We start from the raw sequence: 25141 nt of genomic DNA on the forward strand, positions 1-25141 counted from the left end.
AGAAATTTTTGACTTCGACACATATTTTACGGGATAGTTTTATTCTTATGTTGAGAAAAGTGAAGTGAACGCGATTATTAACAATCGAAAGATTATCATAAAGGAAAGACTCTGAAAACAAATAGAAACAACTGTCATAATAACGTTTATCCTCCATGTCTTCTTATTTAATAAACTGTTTTCATGGTACAATCTACCATATGTCTTTATTTATCTAGCACGATATATGTTTTATTGGTTGATCGGTGTTTGCCTAACTTTTAGTATGAAATATTTACCTTGCATATTGAGGACGAGAACAATAACATCAAATACAATAAGTAGATTGTCAACAAAATTGTAGTCATTTACCTGTGTACATTATTCTTTTTGGCGGCATTTTGTTTAATTTAGTTTTTCTGAATTTGTTTTGCATATAACCCCTTATTTTTTTTAATTTTGTATTTACATTGTGTCACAGATCAAATATTTTCATTCAGTTGATGTTCAGTTGTGTTAAAATGTCTTTTGATTGAGTTAAGCCATTTCAATTGATATTTAGAAGTGTTTCTATTTTATGTTGTGATGTTACACTATTGTTTCAGGTAAAGGTGAAGGTAGATACATATTTAAACGTTTAAACCCGCTGCATTTGTTTGCCTCTGTCCTAAGTCAAATTTGATGTGAATCGGTTGTTGTTTGTGGGTCATAAGTTTTTCTCGTTTTTCGTTTTTTATACACATTATACCGTTGGTTTTCCCGTTTAAATGGTTTTACACTTGTCATTTTTAGGGCCCTTTATAGATTGCTGTTCGGTGTTAGTCAAGGGTCCGTGTTGAAGACATTACTTTGACATATAATGGTTTACTAGTACCTTTGCAAATTGTGTCTTGAATGAGAGAGTTGTCTTATTTGAGACCAGTTTGACATTCTCCTGAATAATCAAACAATTTACAAACCGTTCCCATTCCGTGATGTTGTTTTTCTCAGTAATTGTATAACAAAGTAGTATATAAACACGTGACTATATAAAGTGTTTATACATTTATAGCGGTGATATAAGAATAGGTATATATGGTAACACATATCAGAATGTATGGGAATATTATGACGGAAATGACGTAAACCTTACCGTCTTCAGTTCAAGTCCGTTTTGTAGAGGTGAGTAGATTAGTTTATTTATTACTGAAACATAACCAAGCTTATTTTTTTCTTTCAGAATTATATTGTTTGAATGAATGGTTCATATATCCCGAGAGAATTGGGCTACATAATAAAACTTTAAAAATCAGTCGATGACTTTCGAAAATTTTTTAAATATTTTAAAGCAATATTGTGTATCAGATGAGACCTTCTCCTTTTTTCACCAATTTTTGAACTGACCTTTCTTGTCAGGGAACTAACATTTGATTTTGAGGGAGAGCTAGGATGAAACATTTTGTCCTGCATGTTTTTTTAGGTGTAATCCTTATCCTTCCTTTTTATTTTTTGACTTTATTCAGTCCTGACTTGTCCCCCATCTAGCCCCCTCCCAAACATGTAGCTATTGACAGATTTATTGTAATTGCAAAATCTCCAGGAGAAAATATTCAATTCATAGTCAGGTCAAGAAAAGAACAAAATATTAATCAGTTATTATAATTTATATACAAGTTATGATTTTTAAGAATATTTTGTTCTCTTCCATTAATGCATGATATATCGTTCGCTTAGATTACTCTACAATTGAAGACTGTATCACTATGCAACATGATGGTAAATGGAAGGTTGAAAGTTGTTCTACAGGACGAGGCTTTGTGTGCCAGAAAAGATTGTATTTTATGGGTGAGTTTCTATCATATAATTTACGTTACTTTGGTACCATTTTGTTCTTGTTAACCCTTTCAGCGCCGGGACGTTGTTTTGTTACAACGTTACGTTGCCATACATATGTGAATGACGTTACTTTAAACTATACGTAACGTAACGTCAACATGCGACGTACACGCACATGCACTTTGTTAACGTTAATGGAATAATTATACCACACATGAGACATGGCACGCATATGGAACATTAAATATTATATTTACAAAGAGCAGAATTTTACTGTTTTTTTATTGTTATGGTGAGAAGCCTTTAAAATCAAACATTTCATCATGAAGTTGCCAATCATCGTATTATAATTTTTTTTATAAAAACAATTATGAAAGAATTAAAAAGATTTTATTGCATGATGATCTATAAGACAAAAACTTTCAACATTTAAAAGTTGTATTCTCATTCCTCAAAGTTGATTCTGGTGTGATATCTTTTAAAACACCTGTCGACGCAGAGTCCAACTTTGCAAATTCTACACCACCACTGAATACGGGATTTCTTGAATCTGTCTGTCCCAGCACACACCACACATTTCTTCCGTTTACCATCTGGTATTCTTTCCGGGAAATGCCTCTCAGTTATTCTGCCCAACTGTCGATGCTCCAGCCTGACTGTTCTTATTTGTTGGTTTATACTTCCATCTCTATGATTTCCTATCAAATCCTGACATAATTGCTGTTGGAACTTTAAATGGTCTAGCTTTGTTTCAACAACAAAAGTTCTTTTGTAACAGATGAAGGCATTAACTGAAAACGAAGAATAAAAATAATACATATTAATATACGTACCAATGTCTTCCACGAGTAAATCAAAAAAAGAAAACAAAATTGAATACAAAATGAATTTAGGCTTGTACGATTAAGATACATGTCAAATACGCAAAAAATATAAAGAAAAATGATAGAAAAAAACATTTCAAAAAAATATTTCAGCATATGACAATGTGTCTAACCTTTGTTCTTGAAATAATCACGAATAAATAAATGCATTTCGAAAAAAAAAATCCAGGTGAAAAAATATATGAAAGAGAAGGCCAGTGACTGATAAATATATATTAGGGTTATTTCATTTCTTGAACAACTATACAGGTTATGTGTTTTCTTTACAGCAGATTTCAGTCAGTATGTAGCTAATGGTAATAGCTTGCTTGTTAGCTAAACCGTGAAGTTATTGTTAGGTAAGTTATACTACCATCCTTTTAAAGTAGCTTAGTCCCACAGTGAGATAGATTGGTTTTCTGTTGGGCAAGTCTACTATTAAAGGAGGGAAGTTTAGCTAACCTAACAATGACTTCACGGTTCAGCTAACAAGCAAGGTAACCAAAGAGATTACCTTTAGCTACATACTCACTGAAATCTGCTGTAACAACTATACAAGTTTATATGTAGCTTTTCTATTATCTTTTAATCCATTTCGATATATAAAAATTTGAATCGATCCATTTCATATGAATTTTGTTGATAGTTTTTTCATTGTCAATCAACATTCTCCTTATTTTATAAAGAAATATGTCAATGTCTTTCGACAAACATTTATATATTCTAAACTTGCAAATTATCTTTTACCTGCAGCAGTAACTAATTGATGGAAAAGTAGTTTTCTCCACATTTTCACACTTTTAAAATTTGGCTCGAACTGTAAGAGAAGTTGATCCCCGAGATCTACTCCACCCATTGTAAAGTTATAACGTTTAACAGCGGATGGAATGGACAAATCTCTTCCTCTACTGTTTGTTGTGTTAATCATGCTACAAATTTATAAACATTTAGTTTTCTTCAAGAACATGAAAATATTTTCAAGAAGGTCGAAAATGCATTTATAAAAAAGTAAACTCAATATACAGATTTTATTTGTTTTAGCTTAAAATCATCTGTTCTAAAATTAATTTATTTCAATTGAAATAAGTTTCTGTGGTGTCTGTACCGAAATTTTTAACTTGTGCAGCAATAAATATGTCACCGTATTGATTTTAATTTTCGATCATAGTATATTTGATAAAATTATCATTAAAGAAACAATAATATTATAATGATTATAATTTCAACATTACTTTGATGAAACATTGTGTACTTCATTTGTTCTCTTGTGGATAGTTGTCTCATAGGCGATCATATCCAATATTTGTATTTTAAAATAAAAATACATGTATCTAATATACGTTTAAATTTACCTTGCAGAGCCAGTTGTTGTAAGAATGGTAACAAGTCTGCGATCTGCCCATAAAACTGAGTTGTCCCTGATATTTCACTGTCATGTCTCCTTTTTGAAGTTTAGCAGTGCGGTAGCTTTTTGGCATGCCACGTCTGGTTTTAATTACAGTTCCTGTGCAGAATGTACCCTTATCTTTCAAATCATGTACCAATTTGGGACTTGTAAAGAAACTATCAACTGTAACATGATGATCTTTGTTTAAATGAGGTGTCATCAACTCTGTCACTACTTGGTACCCCTGAAAAAATGCTTTGAGTTTATATGTTTTTATTTGTGAAGTCCTGGCGTGTAAGAAAAAATGAGAATGAAAATGGAGAGTGTGTCAAAGAGACAATGACCCTACCAAACAAAAGAAAACAACCGAAGGTCACAAATGGGTCTTTAATACAGCGAGAAAATCCCACGAGAATATTGAAGTTTTAAGCCACTAATTTTATTCAATAGATCCTGAAAATATATATTGAAATAAACAGGGGATAAACACGAACAAGTGATTCCATTAGGCAAAACGAAGGCTGGTTTACCGAAAAGTGTTTCACGGTGACCGGCTGTTAGATTTCTTTCAAGATAATATATAAAATATGGACAAGGGAAGTATATTATTTCTAAAAACATAACTATATGCTATCACTATGCCGCGTTATGCCCATTTATTGAATTTAATCTTGAAAAAAATATATAGTAAAGGAACTTTAAATTTCAAAAAAGTTACAACATGCAATAATTGACCTTACCTGTCCATTTTCACTTCTTGCTTCGTTTCGTCTACCCTTGTATACTTTAATCTGGTGGGTGTAGCCGGTGTAGGATTCCGCTAAAACCCACAATTTAATCCCCCATTTATGTGCCTTTTTGTTGGACAAATATTGCTTTAACTGATGTCGGCCTTTAAATCCCACAACTCTTTCATCTACACAAACATCCTGGTTAAGTCTGTAAAAATATAAGAATAATAACAGTAGGTGATTTTTTTTTAATATTCAAAGCAAACTTTACGTTTTTGAATAAAAAAAAAATCGTTGTTACAGATGCACGCGTAGAGTGTATATATTTAAATTAAAAAAAACATGTAAACAGATATATATTTTTTAGATTTTATTTCTTGCCCACTTTCATTTGTTTCATCGCAGTAATGACAACCTTGTAATTAACTTTGGACAAGTTTTATACACAAAGTCAAGGCTAATGTATTATGTGTTTCTGGTTACACAATGTAATAAAATGTGAGAAATGTGTAAATTTGAAATCAATGTCTTTTTTCCTATTTACAATGTAATAAAATTTTCATTCTTTAACAACATATAAATATCTTCACTCTCCTAATAACTTAAGATGTATTGTATTCTCTTGAACCAAAAAGTACTATCGGACACTTTATTTATCGTACATGTACCTGTAATTTTCTGAAAATGTCTGATTTAAAATGTCTATTACAGGACTGATTTTGTGGAGTGGGTCGTAGCCTGGTTGGTCATGTGGCACTGCTGTCTCGTTGTTGTTACAGTGCAAAAACTGCAAGATAGCCTGGAATCTATTTCTAGACATTACTTGGGCAAAATTTGGTGTTTCCATAGACCATGATCTAGGATTGTTCTCCCAATATGACTCATATGTAGGTTTCTTAACAACACCCATGGAAAGAACTAGTCCAACAAATGCCAGAATTTCCTGGCGTGTCACAGGAGTCCAGTTCTTCAATCGTGCAAACTCTGGCACTACTCTTGGGGGTCGACTTTTTTCATCAATGCACTGGGTGGCATATCGATTTGTTTCGGCAACTAACAGGTCGATAACACTTCTCCCCGGCATGTCTATAAATTTCATATAGTAATCCAAAATTGTTGAATTTGGCAGAAAATTTACCGGTCCAGTTTGTTCATGAAAATTTGGTTCCGGCAATGAAAAAGTCCCTGGATCTAATACAGGGAACCACGGTCCCCTATTCATGGGAATTCCTTCATCCAGTTCTTCATCTCCCTCTGATTCAGAGTCTGAAATATGTATGTCCGATTCATATTCGGATCCCGAATCGCCGTCGTCCATCATTAACTTTACGCCCAGAAAAATGACGTCATAGTTGACCATGACGTCATCAGAAGATGTTTTTTTTTTACTTGAAACATGTTACTGTATTTTTCTTTAAAACTATATAGGTTTAGAGCATCAAACTGCTGCTGTTGATATATATTTTTTATGTTACTTAATTTGAATAAAAAACGACAAAAATGTCGTTTTGGCGTGCTAGCGGTAAACGACATTTTTGTCGGTTTGGCGCCGAAAGGGTTAAACGGATATTTTTTCCTATAATACATTTAAGAAATAATTCATGGAAGCCATAGATTTGTTGGAAATTTACACATGGCCTGGGCCGTGATATTCGAATTTTATCATGAGCGTTAGCGAGGGATAAAATTAACGAATATCACGGCCCAGGCCATGTGTAAATTTACAACAAATCTATGGCTTCCATGAATTATTTCGATTCTAATAGGACAAATACGATCATTAAAAAACTGAAGCGATGATGGGTACACCGTGTGTGTGGCTGTTCTATTTTACCCACCGTTCGATGAATGTAAAACAAATCTAATAAACCTGCATGAATGATTTCTTAACTAACCGCTAGAAAAAAAATGTGATTACTTGTTTTACTTCTCAGTAAACCCAACATTTGCAATTTTAAATTTACATTTTTTATCGTAAGCTACCGTCAAATTCACTGTTGACATGTTGTAACCAAGGAGCCGCCATGTTGACTTGCTGAAATCAGTAAATGTGCGAATAATGCAATAGAACAGAAAACAAGCAACACCTACCTCAATACTTTATTTTAATGCAATTGTATCCGAGTTTAGAAGGTAAACGCAATAGAAAAACCTTCAGCTTTGACGTTTTCATTCGTATGACGTCATGTTTTGAAATGACGTTAATGCGCAAAAATCATTACTGGAATTTCGCGGAATTTTAATTTATTTTGTTTTTGTCCATTTTCCCGTTCTCTAATTTGTAAATTCTTTTTGTTATGCATCAGAATCAGAATAAATGTTCTGTAGGGTTTTATTCAATTGTAATTGTTAACACATCGAAATCCACAATCGTTTACACATAGGTTACGGTACATGTGGATTTACGTGGGAGGCATATTTAAACAGCCATTTGTGTACATCTTGGAGTCTGCGCTAAGTATAGATATATCGAGAATTTTATCACGGTGTTGTTTACAAAGCGAAAGCAGCACGTCATATTAGAATATGTATTTACATTGTATATAAAAATATAAAAAATTGACCAACGACATTGTTTGAATATGAAGAGGAATTAGCCGTCAAATTATGTTCACCAATTAAACTATTATAAGCATTTATATTAAATCTGTTTGTTTAAGGGAAAAAAATGCCTAGCAGTTTATATGACTATGAATTATAATAAAGTTGTTCAATATCTACCTAATATTGCAAAATTTTATAAAAATGTATTGAAAATCAAGAGGAAATTACATGCAGGAGGTGGACAGACAGATATACCAAAAACCTTTTACGGAATTAGAAAACAAATTATTTGGGGGAATAAATACATTAAATTTAATAACAAATGTCTTTTTTTTTTAAATGGGTAAAAGGTAATATCATTAATATAACTTATATTTTAAATGAAAATGGGGAAATTTCAGAAGATGTAATTTTGCAAAAAAGTGGGAAATATTTCAACTGGGTAGCTGAGCTGACATCCCTTAAAAACGCAATTCCAAAAGATTGGTTACAATGTCTTATATATATAGATCAGAAAATTCAACGAGAAGTATAGTCAATGTAAAAAGACAATGTTTGTCAATAAGTGGTAATTATATTGACATTTCTTTTTTGTCAAATAAGTTATTATATAACAGATTAGTAAAGAAAAAAATGTGAAACCTATTGGTTTAAATGTATGGTTAAAGACAAGATAAGAAAAGACAAGACAAGACACTATTTTATTTAGGTATCACCTCTTCATTATATAAAACATACAAATAGTTAATAAAACATCATAAAACATACAAGAGCCACTCTAAAAAGAGTTATGAGAGACTTTCTTAAATGTATTCCATTAAATGAAGAATTTCATTTGAGACAATTGTACAACTTTACTTTTTACTATTTAGAAGAAAATAAATTGAAGATGTATTGATGGAAACTTTTACAAAGTATATTACCTACTAAAAAGTTATTATTTAGATAGAAGGTAAAGGACAATGATTTATGTAACAAATACTTTATTGAAGAAGATTTTCAACATTATTTTATGTCATGTTCTTTTTTACACGATTTTCGAGAAATATTCCTAATTTATTGCAAAAAGTAAATATAGAAAAAGATTTCTCATTGAAAGATATTGTTTTTGGGTATAAAATATCTGATAAATATTACTTAGGCTTTAACTATCTGATAAATATAACTTAGGCTTTAACTACCTTATTACTATTATTGGGTTCATAAATCCTACTATGTATCTGATCAAAAAATGAAAAGTCTTGATGTTTTTTGCCTATTCATTAGAGAATTTACAAAACGAATGTATTATTCGAAGAAGTTAACAGACGATAAATTTGTAGTTAATGTTATGAAACATTTATTAGATTGATGTTTTTATTTCTTAATATAATAGAATTGAAACTCATATGTATTCTTCACAAGGAGCTTGGACTTGTTGAAGACAATGTAACAAGCAACAGATGAAAATAACGGAATTTTTAAACAAAATCTGTTTATTTCTTATTGCATGTTATAGACCTCTGTTACCATTTAGGTTAAACCTGTTGTTTCCTTTTATAGGCCTTTATGTTTGATTAAATATGTTTCATATCCACATATATATAGAACTGATATTAAAGACAACTGTTCTTCGTTACCCGATCTTTACTTATTACCTATTACTGACTATTTACTTGATACATTGCATGTTTATCTTGGGGATTTTGAAACTGTTCAAATGTTTGATTTTTCTTACCTATATACCCCTTAACTTCATACTCTTATCATGTTTTCTATCACATACAACTGTTTTCCGTTTTGTTAAACCAGCGTGTGTCCAATTATCACAGACCACTTCGATCCGTTAGGTAAAAACCGTTAGTACCTTTTACAGACCTCTATTCCCCATTTATTCAAATCGTATTATACCAATGATATATAGATCACAATTCTACATAAGTTTGAATCGGTACTTATTGCACACTTGTTGTAGACTATACCTAGTTATGACAATGTCAATCATAAATCATGACTAATAGCATATGTGTCATGCTAAACACGAAGGGTTCCTCTGATCAAACGTAGTTTACTTGAAAATACGAATTTTTTGGGTTATTAAAATTTGCTGTAACAAAATGATAGAAATTATTATAAATTAAGGAATGTATCTCCCTCATGCAAAGCTCTGATTCCTTTCACGGATTTGGCTACACTTTTTGGACCTTTTGGATTATAGCTCTTCATCTTTTATATAAGCTTTGGATTTCAAATATTTTGGCCACGAGCATCACTGAAGAGACATGTTTTGTCGAAATGCGCATCTGGTGCAAAAAAATTGGTACCGTTAATTTTTTATTACTTACCCTTTTGAGCGCCAGAGATGATCTCAATTATTTTAGGGCTTCATATTGCTCAGTGTAGCGTATTATAGTCCTTTTTGTCAAGTTTTTGTCTTTTTGTGTCGCTGTAAAGTTTGAAAATGTTTCTTTACTACCTTCTTTTTCTGTTCTTTGTAAAATTAAGCCTAATTATAATTATAAATTTTATGCAACGGTTGTTTTTTTGTTATTTGCTTATGCAAGAAGGCTGACAATTCTTCTCTTAGTTTAACCTGCTTGTTTTCTCAAAATAACTAGTTGTATCCACTTGATAACATATTATTGCACATTTTACAAACTGTTCATCTTTATTAAAAAAAAATCATTACACATTGCAGACCATTGTTCCCCGTTAGGTTTCTTCCAACATCCATACCAGGATATATGCTACAAGAAGCTAGGAAGTGAGTATTACGATGATGCACTTGATGCCTGTGAAGCGGAAGGTTTAGACATACTTATGCCAAAGACTGAAGAAGAACATATCTTTATGAAATGGTATATACTAGAGTAAGTACAAAAATGTATTTGTTTATCTTCAAATATTAGTTGCTTATTGTTTGAGGTAAACAATTAAACTCTAAAGGAAGGAACCTTTATTTTCCTTATTATGTTATCAAGTTTTTTCACCGAGTGAAAACCTGAAATGAAATCAAGCTTGCTTAGCGATTTATGTTGCATCTATCTAACAATACACAAGCAAACTACTAGCATATAATTAGGAACAAAAGATGCGGACTATACCAAGGACACATTCAAATGTGAGCCTTTGAACACACGTCTGGCGTACAAAATATTCAGTGCATGATATCTACGATGAGTTTATTTACGATCACTGGTCAGCCACTGCTTATATATGTTCACTCCTCGCAAGTATCACCAGCCCAGTAGGCCTCACTTCTGTATTGACATGAAATGTTATTGATATATTATGAATCAGCGTTAACTGTATAGAAACCTCTTTTTTTTTCTCGAGAAACAAAGAAATTTTAACCACAGAAAAAGTAACATCACAAAAATACTTAACTCCGAGAAAAATTCAAAACGGACAGTCAATAATCAAATGGCAAAATCGAATGATAAAACACATCAAACGAATGGACAACAACTGTCATATTCCGGATTTGGAACAGGCATTTTCAAATGTAGAAAATGGTGGATTGAACCTTGTTGTATATTGCCAAACCTATGACTTGTACGACAGTCGCATCATTATATAATATTTATAATGATGCACGAACACGAGATGCGAGAATAGATAAACTTAGCCTTATTTTGAACAACATTGCGGATATTTGATTTGGGTCCTCAATGCTCAGCGATGTCGCTCTTTATTTGGCTTAATTTAGGTATTTGATTCGAGAGTCACTAATGAATCTTAAAATATCAAAGTCCAAACAGTTTTACAACTACTGAACTATGAATACGTTTTATCTGATTTTTTATATTAAGGTACATTAATGATAACGTCTGGGTTGGACTAACAGATATAGACCAAGAAGGAACTTTTGTATGGAACAATGGTATTGATACTGGATTCAGAGCCTTCGGCTATGGTGAGGCATAATTACGAAACATACTTAATAGTGTTTGTATGTGAAAGATTTGTACTTTTCTTGATCAACACTTCAATCTTTTTTTAAATATATTAAACCAATACAGAAATGAGAAAAAAGGAACTAGTCATTCCAATCATTTTGTTCAAAAGTTTTTTTGTAAAATATAATATCTACATAGGAAAATGCCTGTCCAAAGTCAGGATTATGACAGTTGCAGTCTATTCGTTTTATGTGTTGAGCTGTTGATTTTGTCGTTTGATTTGAATTTTCCTCGGAGTTCTGTATTTTTGTGATTTTTTTTATCAATACTATTTGTTTTTATTGTGTACGGGTTGAAATTCAACTCTTTTTTTTTTATAGGAGACCCAAACAACGCTGGTGGTGATCAACATTGTGTGAGATATGATTCTATTTCAAGCTACAATTGGAACGACTGGACATGTAATCTACGTTCTACTGTAGTTTGTCAGACACTAGGTAAGAACAGTCAATAGACTGACTGGACATGTGATCTTGGTTCTACTGTAGTCTGTCAGACACTAGGTGAGAACAATCAATAGAATGACTGGACATGTTATCTCCGTTCTACTGTAGTTTGTCAGACACTAGGTCGGAACAGTCAATATAATGACTAGACATGTAATCTCCGTTCTACTGTAGTTTGTCAGACACTAGGTAAGAACAATCAATAGAATGCCTGGACATGTAATCTCCGTTCTACTGTAGTTTGTCAGACACTAGGTCGGAACAGTCAATATAATGACTGGATATGTAATCTGCCTGTTACTGTAGTTTGTCAGATACTAGGTAAGAACAGTCAACAGAATGACTAGACATGTGATCTGACTACTACTGTAGTTCTTCAAAAACTAGGTTAGATATGTCAATTGAATGACGGAACAAGTGATTTAACCGCTTCTGTAGTTTGTCAAACACTAGAAAGGAACTATCAATTGAATGACGGAACAAGTGATCTAACCGCTTCTGTAGTTTGTCAAACACTAAGTAGGAACTATCAATTGAATGACGGAACAAGTGATCTAACCGCTTCTGTAGTTTGTCAAACACTAAGTAGGAACTATCAATTGAATGACGGAACAAGTGATCTAACCGCTTCTGTAGTTTGTCAAACACTAGAAAGGAACTATCAATTGAATGACGGAACAAGTGATCTAACCGCTTCTGTAGTTTGTCAAACACTAAGTAGGAACTATCAATTGAATGACGGAACAAGTGATCTAACCGCTTCTGTAGTTTGTCAAACACTAGAAAGGAACTATCAATTGAATGACGGAACAAGTGATCTAACCGCTTCTGTAGTTTGTCAAACACTAAGTAGGAACTATCAATACTTAATCGATGGCGGTGTCGCTGTGATTACGTGCCTTAACCTTTTCAAATTTTTAGCTTTAAAACGTATATTTTTTTATAAATTTCGTTGGTTTCGTTTAGTATGATGGGAACATGGAATACCAAAGTATCAAAAAAGAGGGATTGTAAAATGTATGTAGGTAAAAACATGTATGTCAAACCGATGACAGACGAAGAAGAATTAAGACATTATATAAAAAAGGAAACTTTATTGACCTTATCATGTATTTCTCATAGTTTTCCATACCTATTTACACATTTTCAAGCTGAAAAGTGAGACCTTTTGCAGCGGCAATTCCTATCACCTTATATCAGAAAAGGTAAAGTTTCGATATCTTTTTTGAGCATTTACTTCTTTATTCAAAAAGTTTGGAACAGACAAAAAGAGTTCCCTAATGATACGAGGTTAACATGTAAACAGTAAGCATCCTTGGATTCCAATGTTTTACCAAAAATGTATGTCTTAAAATGATATAATAAAACTATTGCAGGTACCAGTTTGCAGCCAGCTGTTGTTGAAACAACAGCATTATCAATAATCAGCACTGTTGACTTTACCACATACTGTCCTTGCGCATGTGATGTCTTTAATATAACTGACGAATATATCGCTAAGTACATTAAGAAACTACAAAAGGAGTTGAAAGTTGATTCAGAGACACTTTCTTCCACCATACGGTCCAAGACATGCGCAGAAGATCCACGACAGAGTGCAAAGAACATTGGAATGTTAGGAGTTGCAGTGTTGGCATTTGGGTTTACACTTATACTATTCATGGACATACTCTCCTTTTTTCAAAAACATTTCAGCTCTAAAATTGATCGACGTTAACTTGTTAAACAAATACCAACACTTTACACAAATTCATACCTAGACCGTTAAATAGCAAGCTTGTCTAGATTTTCCATGAATATAACTGAAAATATATTTTCTTCTAAAACTTTTATATATTATGATAATGATGTTTATAAACCAAACAGTCTGTCAATCAGGTGTCGTTTCTCGAACTTTCCAAATACTTGAAATAAGAACCCCATAAATCATTATTCAAAACCAGTAAAAAATTGTATTAATAGATAATCGTTTTTGTGTCGTCTTTCGCTACTATTTTTTATGATGAATTGACCGATCGTCTTTATTTCATTTAACGATATTTCCTGCTGCATGGGAACCTTCGAAAAACAAGTTACATGCATGTTGTTAAGTGGTTTCCGTTTGTTGATGTGGTTCATAAGTGTTTCTCGTTTCTCATTAGACCGTTTGTTTTCCAGTTCAAATGTTTTACACTTGACATTTACGTGTCCTTTCGATGTGAGCCAAGGCTCCATGTTAAAAGCAGTACTTTGACCTATTGTACAAAAATGTAGTTTACTTTTACAAAATTACGACTTAGATGGAGAGTTGTCTCATTGCAATTGGCACTCATGCAAAATTTTCTTATATCTATCTAGGGAACTAAAAGTCTTGTTTTGTCCAAAAATATATCACTTCGCTCCCTTGATGGTAATGGTTAGCAACTGAGACATCTAGGACTACACCTTCGTCGTAAATTATGAACATTTTAAAAATTCATACATAATCATACACATTTGAACAAAAATATGTCTAAAGCTATATTCGAGGTGAGAAAAATATTTATATACACGTATGATCTAATGAACAGTTTTTCATTATTTGATTTATGACAAACATGATGATTTATGATATGCTATTGCCTACTTCTCATTTCTCTGTAGCTAAATAACCAATTTTATATCTGTTCGTGTTGCTTATTCTTTAGTTTTCTATGTTGTGTCATATGTTCTATTGTTTGTCTGTTTGTCTTTTTTCATTTTTAGCCAGGCGTTGTCAGTTTATTTTCGATTTGTGAGTTTGACTGTCCCTCTGGTATCTCAAGAAGTTTTTCGTTATAATTGTTTGTCATTTCGTCGTTTTATTTTTTAACGATCGTTGTGTTTTATCAAACTTCGTGAACTTGGGGTGCCTACTCAGTATCTTCATATATATCTTTGAACGGTACTTTCTATTCCTCACTATATATTTTACAAATTTTATTAGATTCGATAAAATCTTTTTTACGGTGCTATAGCAACAGAAACATTTTTTTATGAATGTGTTTTAACGCAAACTGCTAAATGATATTAAGGATTAGCCGCAGCGCATTGAAGTCAATACTTAGCAATTTGAATAGAATGTTTAGCTGAAGGAGAAAATAGTACTAGTCCTGTACTTCAATGGAAATATATGTTAACAAATTAAATAGTTCACACATAAATGAAAGTTTCAATTAAATGATATCGTTTCATTTCATCTATTTTGATTTGTTTTCTCAAACTTTATTATAATCAATCACATTTTGTATTTGTTGTTGCTTCTATAACACACTTGACAAATCATACTCCAAGTAGTATTGAAATTTTTCATGCCATGATTTTTTTGACCGATTATAATAATCAACATTGCTTGTTTCTCGATCTTTTTTGTTGATTATCCATTACTAGTATCCAAAAAAATAAAATCACGAACATACTGAACTCCGAGGAAAATTCAAAACGGAAAGTCCATAATTAGAATGGCAAAATCTGAAGCTCAAACACAAGAAAACAACTGTCATATTCCTGACTTGTTACAGATATTTTTTATGGTTTTACAGCTAGCGAAACCTTTCACTTGTACATTTATGATAGTCGCATCACATTATATTATATTGAAACCGATGTGTGAACAAAACAACCAGACATAATAGGTAAACATTCCAAAAATAAGGGCACAACAGCAAACATTGTGTTATAATTTTAATCACTATACAAACAAGCAATGATTAAACATACTAATAAGAGAAGATGTGGAATGATTGCCAATGAGACAACTCTCCACTAGATACCAAATGACATAGAAGTATACAACTATGGGTCACCGTGCGTGGTCTATTTTCATTAAATATAATATTGTTTAACCAAATTTCTGTCCCTCTCCTACATACCCTTTTTATCCTCTCCCGATCGACCACTATAGTTTCATTGAATGACCATATAAGACTGCTCCCTTTGAAATTGGAGGCCCAGCCTTTTCAGATATGATTATTGTTATATTTCTTCCAAATCTCTCCATGACTTTGTGTTGAACGAGCTCACATTCTGAAAACCCTCCAACCATGACAATAGTTTTCAAATCACGTAACTCTGCCTGACGAAACATAGTTTCAAGGTGTTCTACGAATGCTTCTATAGTAGGTTTTAATTAATCTCTGAATGTATCAGGCATAATATGAATCTTTTGTTTACTGTAGTTAACCGAATCACGATAAGGCGATTTCTCCACAGCGATCTCCATTTTCTGCCATAGGCTTGTAGCTAAATCAGTTAAGGTAACAGTCAATGGTAAAACTACTCTGGGTAATGATTTTGTACGTATTCACCTCTTTTTGGTCTCATACTCTCTGAACTAATCAATAAAGTCTTCAAGTTCTCTTTTCTTAAATTCTACCATCACACCGACAACAACAATTTTAGTAAGGAAGATATAAAAACTCTCATCTTTTGAGTTACCACCCCATGGACCACCACTCGGCGGAATAACTTCCCGTAAAAAATCATTATATATATATATCTTTGATGAACTGTGATATTGGCGGATCTACCTAAAAACCAAATAAAGTGTTGTTTAAAATTAAACTTAAGCCATCTAAATTGTATGAAGAATTGACAAAAGCGAGCTTATATAGTTTTTGTAAATACGGGCAAATAGTGTTTTTGTGTACCTAGTTATTTATTCACAGTAATTAAAGTGGAAATAACCCTTTCTGAGGTCAACTGACAATTTTAGTCATGTTTGACGTATTTGTATATCTTATTTTGCTGAACAATTTTGCGTTTTACAGTTTATTCTGTATCTTATATACTATTCAAGATAATAACCACAAACTGCAAAATGTCCTAAAAATCACCAATTAAGAAGAAGCAACCAAACAACGGGATTTCTGACGAGTCTGAAAATTCACCGCAGATAGATCTTGTCTTTATGAATATGTTAACTCCCATGTGAAATTTGCTCTAAATGCTAAAGTTTCAGATATAAAAGCCAAAAACTGTATTTTACACCAACAACCACCTCCCCCTTTTCCGTTTCAACTTTAAGCCACGATGGTCATCTTGGTTGCTTGGCGGGGATGAGAAAAGTCCACTTTGCCCTTTTGGGCCAGGTGAGCTAACTATAGGATAATTTATTTTAAAGAATATGATTCATTATCAATCTGCACAAAAAGAAGAACATATATCCTAAAGTTCGAAAGTGAAAAGGACTATGGTTTTATTCAATCCGGGTATAGCTCACTGGTGGATATTCTACAGTAATGTTTATCGTTGATCATTCTAAAAATATCTCATATGCGTAAAATTAAATTTACAAGACCTCATCAAACATTTCTAAAATAATATTAATTTCATTTACCACTTTGATAAATAGAGTCAAAACAAATAGGATTAGTTCTTTGTTTAAACCTTGATTTGTCTCTTCTTACATCTGTAAACTACTGTGGCCTTTAACAAACTTAAATGTGTTCCTTTTGACAGTTAAAAGTACTTTAGTTCATATATTATTTCCTGAAAAGTTATATTTAAACTACACACTTTATCACAAATTGTGGACTTATAGTTCTTCATAATGCTTTTGTAATATATGACCTTCGAACATCTTTGGAATCGATTAATTTGTAGACATGATTAAGATAAAGCCTATATTTAGACTTGTTGAACATTTGCTTTTTTAAGAAAATTTAATTTATGTTTTAAAAGAGAGGGGAAAGATACCAAAGGGACAATCACACTCATAAGTCGAAAAAACTGACAATGTCATGCTTAAATAAACTCAACAGTAGTATACCGCTGTTTAAAAGTTTTAAATCGGTTGAGAGAAAACAATTCCGGGTTAGAAACTAAAACCAAGGGAACTAATCAACCAAAACAGGAAACCAAAGGAACAACAGAAACACTGAAGAGTAACAAAAACAAACACCAACATACTTAGAAACAATCTACATTTTGTATTTGAAAACAACTGCCATATTATTGACTTGGAACAGGACATTTAAAGAAAATATGGTGGGTTGAACCAGGTTGTACGGCTAGCCAAACCTCCTACTCATATTACAATGATACAAAATGAAATATATGCTAAACAAAAAGGAAATAGATACAAACGACAGTACGCAAATTACAACCCTATCCATTCAAAAACCTGGAGTGATCTTACGTGCTCTCGAAGGGCAAGCAAATCCTGCTCTACATGTGGCATCCGTCGTGTTGTTTATATTATAACAAACCCGGTACAAAGTCTATTTCGGAAGGTCACATTCGGGGAAAACTGTCTAGATTGTAATTAAAAAAAATAAAATATATCCGTTATCACGTCTGGAGCATATACTTTGAACATTCAAAAATGGCCAACCAACTCGTGAAGGCGTCCGTTAAACTTACGAAGGGATGATTTCAACTTGGAACCTTTGGTTCAAAAGAATTTTTATGAGCTGTAACTCCATGTCAAGAAAATTCGAGATGGAAAGTCGTATCAAATGCTTGCTGGAATGTAACTATATATAAATGGACAGTTCACCATTTAAAAGCTGAAATCATCTCTTTCAACGCAAACGTTTTATTTTCAACCCATTGTTAATTTCTAGATGTAAAGTAGTTATGTCATTTCCGACAACAAATTCACTTCACCAGATGCGCATTTGGCCATTATTATGTCTTCAGTGGTGATACATATTTTGCAATCCCACAAACCTTTAGGAACTGCGTTAGGGCTTTTCTAATGTAGACATGACAGTACTAGAGAATGAAGTGATGTTGAAAAACGCAACAAATAAATATTGCAAAATTAATACTGTAAAGAAATTTAAAAATTATTAATATTCACCGAGAAAAGTAATATAGTTATCAAAGGTACCAGGATTATAATTCAGTACGCGTTTTGTCTACATAAGACTCAACGGTGACGCTCCTATCAAAATAAATATTTATCAAGTCAAACAAGTACGAAGTTGAAGAGCATTGCGGATCCAAAATGCCAAACATTATACGTCAAAGAGGTCGTTCAGATGAGTTTATTTGCAACCACTTGGTCGATACTAATGCTGGTGGAGATTTATTTCCCCGAGTGTATCACCAGCCCAGTAGTCAGCACTTCTGGGTTGACTAGAGTTATCATTGATATGTTCATAATTGAAAACAAAACTTTAAATTTTAGAAAAACTAAGGCTTTTCTACTTCAGGAATCGAATGTTTGGTCCTCAATGCTGTTCAACTTCGTACTTTTTTTGGCCTTTTTAACATTTTTTTATTCGAGCGTCACTGATGAGTCTTTAGTTTTTGTTGTGCACTATATTTGGGGATCTTAAAACTGAAGGTACGAAAATAAATGCATATCTCATCAAAACGCATAAAAAACCTTTCTCAACACGTCAATTATCCACACCAGATTCAACCCACCATTTTCTTCTTTAAAAATATCCTGTACTAAGTCAGGAAATGGCCATTTTTATATCATAGTTCGTTTCTGTGTGTGTGAAATTTTAACGTTGTTTTCCCGTTGTGTCGTTTGTTTCCTCTTATATTTGAGTGTGAATTCTTATTACTATAAGACGTGTCACGGTACTTTTCTATCCCAAATTCATGTATTTGGTTTTGATGTTATATTTCTTATTCTCATCGGATTTTGTCTAATGCTTACTCCATTTCTGTGTGTGTTACATTTTAATGTTGTGTCGTTGTTCTCCTCTTATATTTAATGCGTTTCCCTCAGTTTTAGTTTGTTACCCCGATTTTGTTTTTTGTCCATAGATTTACGAGTTTTGAACAGAGGTATACTACTGTTGCCTTTATTTAATCTTATTTTATATAATTCGAATTAAAGCATATGGAAATCAACATTTGAGTTAAAATTTCGACGAAACATGACGCCTAATATAATTTAAGATTCTTGTCGCACCCTATACAATGCGATTATTATCAAACAGTATGTCAGACGATAGTGCAAGTCTTAGAAGTAAGACATTTTATACTTGAAATAATTTAGATTTTGCTTAAACTTATCAGTTCAGAAACGGAATCAAATCTATAAATTTATATTGCATGAACTTTTCATACTTCCAAGATCAACCATCATAAACATCTTGCCTGATTTAAATTGAGTTTCAAAGGAATTCTTTTGTTGTGAATCATGCAAGTGCGAATTCACGACCTGACAATACATTGTACATAGATGCAGCTTCAGGTTCTGAAACAATGACCAACTGTCTGCTGCCAATACCTGCCTGAATAAATGCATTACTAGTACAACAAAACCTGCTAAAGAGTTAACCTTATACAGCTACACTCGATGTTAAATTTAAAAGCCAGACACATTATTAATCTTTATCGTTGCTTCTGCGGACAAAGCTTCAAATAATATTGTCTTTGTATGTAAATTTAACTACTACGGGTATCTCGTATGAAAATTATGAATAAATGAGCACTCAGGTAATCCCACATACAAATACATTTCATTTTTATTTGACAAGGATGAGCTTTAGGCGAATCAAAAGTCCTTCATAAATTCAATGCACATCACATTGAGCAGTAAGTTGGAGAATTTGCAAAAAAAAAATTTTTTGGATAACTGAGATTCACAAAATTCCGTACACGCTATGGTACATTGCCGGCTCAATCTTGACGAACGAATTGTTCAATTGGAATGACAACAATTCTGTCCGTAGTGAAAGAGAGTCTTGAGAAATATTGTGAAACGGTTTACTGTCCATAGTACACGGATGTCTTACTCGCACTATCATTTTCTATGTTCTTAAAATAAGGTCAAAACTAATTTGACAATAAAATTAGAAAGATCATATCATATACACAATCATGTGTACTTAGTTTCAAGTTGATAGGCTTCAACTTATTAAAACTACCTTCGTTTGTTTAAGCTTTAGTTTCTTTATTGAAGTACATGTTATATTTTTAATGTGCTTAAGATAATTACACAATGGTGACTGTTGTTCCCTAATTAAATAACTATTTACACCACTGGGTCGATGCCACTGCTGGTGGACATTTCGTCTCCGATGGTATCAACAGCCCAGTAGTCAGCACTTCGGTGTAGACTTGAATATCAATTAAAGGGTCATTTTTATAAGATTCCTGTTACAAAACCTTGAATTATTGGAAAAACTAAGGATTTTCTTATCCCAGGAATAGATTACCATGGCCGTATTTGGCACAACCTTTTGGAATTTTCGGCCCTCAATGCTCTTCAATATTGTACTTGTTTGGCTTTATAACTTTTTTCATCTGTGCGTCACTGATGAGTCTTATGTCTGGGGTATTAAATTATAATTAATCTTGGTACGTTGGTAACTATTTTAACATGTTTGCGTATAATGTCAGTTTGATCTATTCGCACATCGTTGACATTGTAAGACTGTCATACAAGGGATTAAGCTAGCTATAAAAACAAGTTTTATCCACGATTTTCTACATTAGAAAATATCTGTACCAAGTCAGGTACATGTATATGACAGTTTATATACATTCACTCGATGTGCATGGGCTTTTCAATTGACATTTGCATAAGGGACTTTCAGTTCAGAATAATGTTTTTAAATAGTCGACTTATCTTACTTTTAAGGGAATAAATAACGGCATTATTAGTTTAAAGAAATTCTATACAAACATTTGTAAAAATGATAATAACATTAATTGTTCGTTAAAGTTCGTATGTTGTAATGTTGTAGTTGCCTGTTGTTGTCTTTGATTTTGTAGTGTGTTGGTTGTTGTTTCAAACTAGGCGGTCATTTTTTTTGTTAAAACGATAAATATCGATATACGTGCACTTTTAATAAGCAAACTGAAAAGGAATCACAAACCTTTATTGCAGCTTCTCTCATGAACTCAACAGCTAAGTAGTCCCAATTAGCTGGTACTGTAAATACATAGACAACACAAATCTGGTTATCTATGTCTTTAACGTTTTCGGTTATTTTTGTATACATATGGTCTTTAAAGTACTTGATAGTTATTTGAAACACCGTTAAGGCTTCCATTTGTTTACCTGCTTTATCTTTTATTATTGTTTTTGTTGTTATACTCTGGAAAAACAAAATATAAACACATGAGATCGACAGTATAGATATTACGGGGTAATAAATCGTATTCATTAAGAAGTAGTGGCATGTGGGCTCAATTTGTCGAAATAGTACTGCCTCAACAGCATTGGATGAGTCAGAAACTCAATTGAAATACTGAAACCGACTTAAAAATGTATTTTTGATGTAAAATCCTGTGCATTTCTTTAATACCTTTACAGTTCGCAAATAGTTTACTAGTTAAAGATATACCTATATATATGTTTTGCTATACACTTATGAACTACACATATCCTCAGTGATTGATATAATCTTGTATCCAGTTCATGTTAAGTTATGGGCATAGAAAACTCTAGAGGAAAGAACCGAATACAAGATAATATCTTTACGTTTCAGAAACCAAAATGTGGACTACCATGCACAATGCAATGCAGAAGAGCTCACTGGATATAGTGCACAGTTGTTTTTCAGTTATAAAACTACTCTGGAGCTCATAAAATGAAGCATTATAATCAACATTATTGTCATCCGAGATATACAATATTATTTTTACCGTTGTAATGAAAAAGCAAACACAAACATGCCAATACACTTGCCCTAATTGACCTTTCCCTTGAAAATCGATAAAGCGAAGGTTTGTTTTGTCAACATGATCCCATGGTAATGCTCATGTTTTTCTAATGTTGTCTCGTGCTCATCAACCCAAAATGCATACATGTAAAACCAATATTGAAATATAAATATAAAAACATATCAACATTTTGGTACTTATGGGTGGGAGAGGGGGGAACTTATCAAGAACCTCATCAACCCAAACAGGCAATATGTATTGCCTGACCAAACATAGCCCTTTAACCAACCACCACTTGGATATTGAAATAATGAGGATGTATCACATGTACTTCCGCCAAAGATATCAACCAATGAGGTTATACACATATCCTCAGTGATTGATACAATCTTGCATCCAGTTCATGTTAAGTTATGGGCATAGAAAACTCTATAGTCCATACAGCATATTTGCAGGCCAATCTCAAAATATACCACTAGCAAGGCTTTCCCTTAAGGAATAGTATTCCCAATACTCAAAACAAATTCAACCCTTTTATTAAATATTATTCCTGTTACAATTACTTTAAAACACTTCTAAACATTTAAAGATGCATGTAAACAGTTCTTTATAAATCGTTCATAATTCAATATATTCTCATGAATTTGACCACCTACGGACTTTTAAAAGTTGAGTTAAGGCAATGAACTCATATCAAAATGAACATTGTCATTATTCTAATAACATCTTCAGCATGTGGAAAGCTTGTAAGCAAAGGGACTCAACCTCCAAGTGTAAACTATGCTGGCTTGTCTCTTTCTTTACTGTTGTTGAATCAAACACACTCTTTACTTTATAATCAGGAACATTGACAATTGTATTTCCACTCGATTCTTCACATGTCTACTGAAAATATATTAACCAATAACAAATTGTGTATTTGTACTAAAGACAGCATTAGTCACACTTTGAAAAGGAAAAATCCCTTTGCCTACAACCCACGTGGAAAACCACTAGGGAATCAGTGTCCCTCGAACTGTAGACAAAGAAATTTAAATTAAAAAATTTAACAAAACATAAAATTTAAGTATACATTTGTACTAGTATACAAAATCATTTAACATTATATTTATTTATTAATTTAGATAAAACAAAACAAAACAAAAATATTGCAACCATTATTTAATCTCCTATGACAAAAAGATTTTTGTGACATATTTCAACACATCAATGAAATTAATTACACATCCAATAGAAAACATCATGAAATTACGGAAAAATTATTAGCATTACTTTTAAAAAGGTTCATTTGAACATAAAGCTGCTTCCATCACAGATTTTTTTTTTTTTTTTTTTTTTTAGTACCGTGCCATATTGGCATCTTCTGCCTTTCTCAACACAGACATACATAATTTAGTGTAGTATCAATATTTTCCACATGCATTATTTTCCTATTTTCAGAAATCAAAACATTACTTCAATTGCAATTTGTTCTCACCATATTCTGATTAGAAAAATCCTTTCCTTTTAAAAAGGTTGTTCAAACTCATTGACATGAATCATCGTGCAATGTCATATTACTTCTCCTTCATTCGTCACCCTGTCAAAGCTGTAGGTAACACCATCTGAAAACAAAAACATTCTATTCAATTCAATGTACAATCAAACAGACCGCTGAACGCGGACCTCGACGAAGACACCTTACAATTCAATACACATCACTCCGATAAAAAACATGAATATCAAGTGACATGTCACACTAAATTATTCCACTTTCTCAATAATTCTATTCTTTTCTAACAAAGTCTTTAACTAGCATTTCTATCAGTATGTACGATGTAAAAATAAATGAAAAGTCCACAACACAGTCAAAAGTAACAAAAGAAACTATTTACTCTATAAACAATTTATTATTCTCCTATCAACTACAATTTTCCAAAATGGCCAGAGCCCCCACTTCCACATATATTTTATATAGCGATAGCACTTTGCCCTGCGTTTAACCGGCGCACGGCATAACAAATATCTGACCACCTGGGTTGATAATAACTACCTAAGGTCTAAATCCCAAAACATTTTGCCACCAAGGTCAAACATTACCATCCAGTTCTATCAAGAAGCCGCCAAAGCGAATATAAAGGACCACCAAGGTCTTGACGCCCCCAAGGCTAGTATTTTTAATTCATTTTTGCCATCAAGGCAAATGTAAAAAATCATAAAAATGACCACCTAGGTCTATTGCCACCAAGGCATATAAAAATTGACCACCTAGGTCTATTGCCACCAAGGCATATATAAATGACCACCTAGGTCTTTTGCCACCAAGGCATATATAAATGACCACCAAGGTCTTAAAGCCACCAAGGCTGTATTGCCACCAAGGCAAATGTAAGTAAAAGTTAAAGAATATAGTTACTTTGCCGACAACACGTGGAGCACGACCTTCCCACAGCTTGGATATTGAAAGAATGAGGATGTATCACATGTGCTTCCACCAAAGATATCAACCAATGAGGTTAAGCTATGTTCATAACTTTTTTTTACAAGCACTAGATGATGGTTTTCTTACACTATACACACTTTAAAATCGATGGGTGTGTTTTGATTGATACTTGTGTCTAGAGAAACTCGAATTATTTATTAGTTGTTGTTAACACTGAGCTGCTTCTGGCCCGAGAGCAAAGATGTTTTTTGTATTGCATTTCTTTTAGACAATAAATGAAAATTTGAAAAAACAAAACCTGCGCTTTTAAATAATATTTTTAGTGAGGTTTACTACTTTTGGTACAAATTATATTAAAATCATAGAAACGTTCATCCATTCTAACTCAAAATATGGACACTTTTATGTTAAGGGGGACTACTTTACTTTGAAATTCAT

At 32.6% G+C, this 25141-nt stretch overlaps 1 protein-coding gene, 1 long non-coding RNA gene and 1 pseudogene across 2 annotated transcripts; 1 reads left to right on the plus strand and 2 right to left on the minus strand.

The window, feature by feature from the left end:
* The first annotated feature begins 1046 nt into the window (after positions 1–1046).
* Positions 1047–14894, plus strand: LOC139484677 (macrophage mannose receptor 1-like). Its single transcript, XM_071268537.1, has 6 exons — positions 1047–1140; positions 1693–1803; positions 9997–10168; positions 11111–11214; positions 11578–11694; positions 13080–14894. Exons 2-6 carry the CDS (start codon positions 1722–1724, stop codon positions 13418–13420), a joined length of 816 nt encoding a protein of 271 aa, XP_071124638.1. The 5' UTR covers positions 1047–1140; positions 1693–1721; the 3' UTR covers positions 13421–14894.
* Positions 2111–6143, minus strand: LOC139486871 (piggyBac transposable element-derived protein 4-like; annotated as a pseudogene).
* Positions 14895–22680: 7786 nt separating the features above from the next.
* On the minus strand, positions 22681–24745 carry LOC139486872 (uncharacterized). The gene is made up of 3 exons (XR_011655662.1): positions 24677–24745; positions 23759–23885; positions 22681–23166 (listed from the first exon to the last, which is right to left on the minus strand). It is a non-coding gene; the product is annotated as an uncharacterized lncRNA (long non-coding RNA).
* Between the last annotated feature and the right edge of the window lie 396 nt (positions 24746–25141).

This window comes from Mytilus edulis, chromosome 8 (assembly GCF_963676685.1).
Source record: "Mytilus edulis chromosome 8, xbMytEdul2.2, whole genome shotgun sequence".
Lineage (NCBI taxonomy): Eukaryota > Metazoa > Mollusca > Bivalvia > Mytilida > Mytilidae > Mytilus > Mytilus edulis.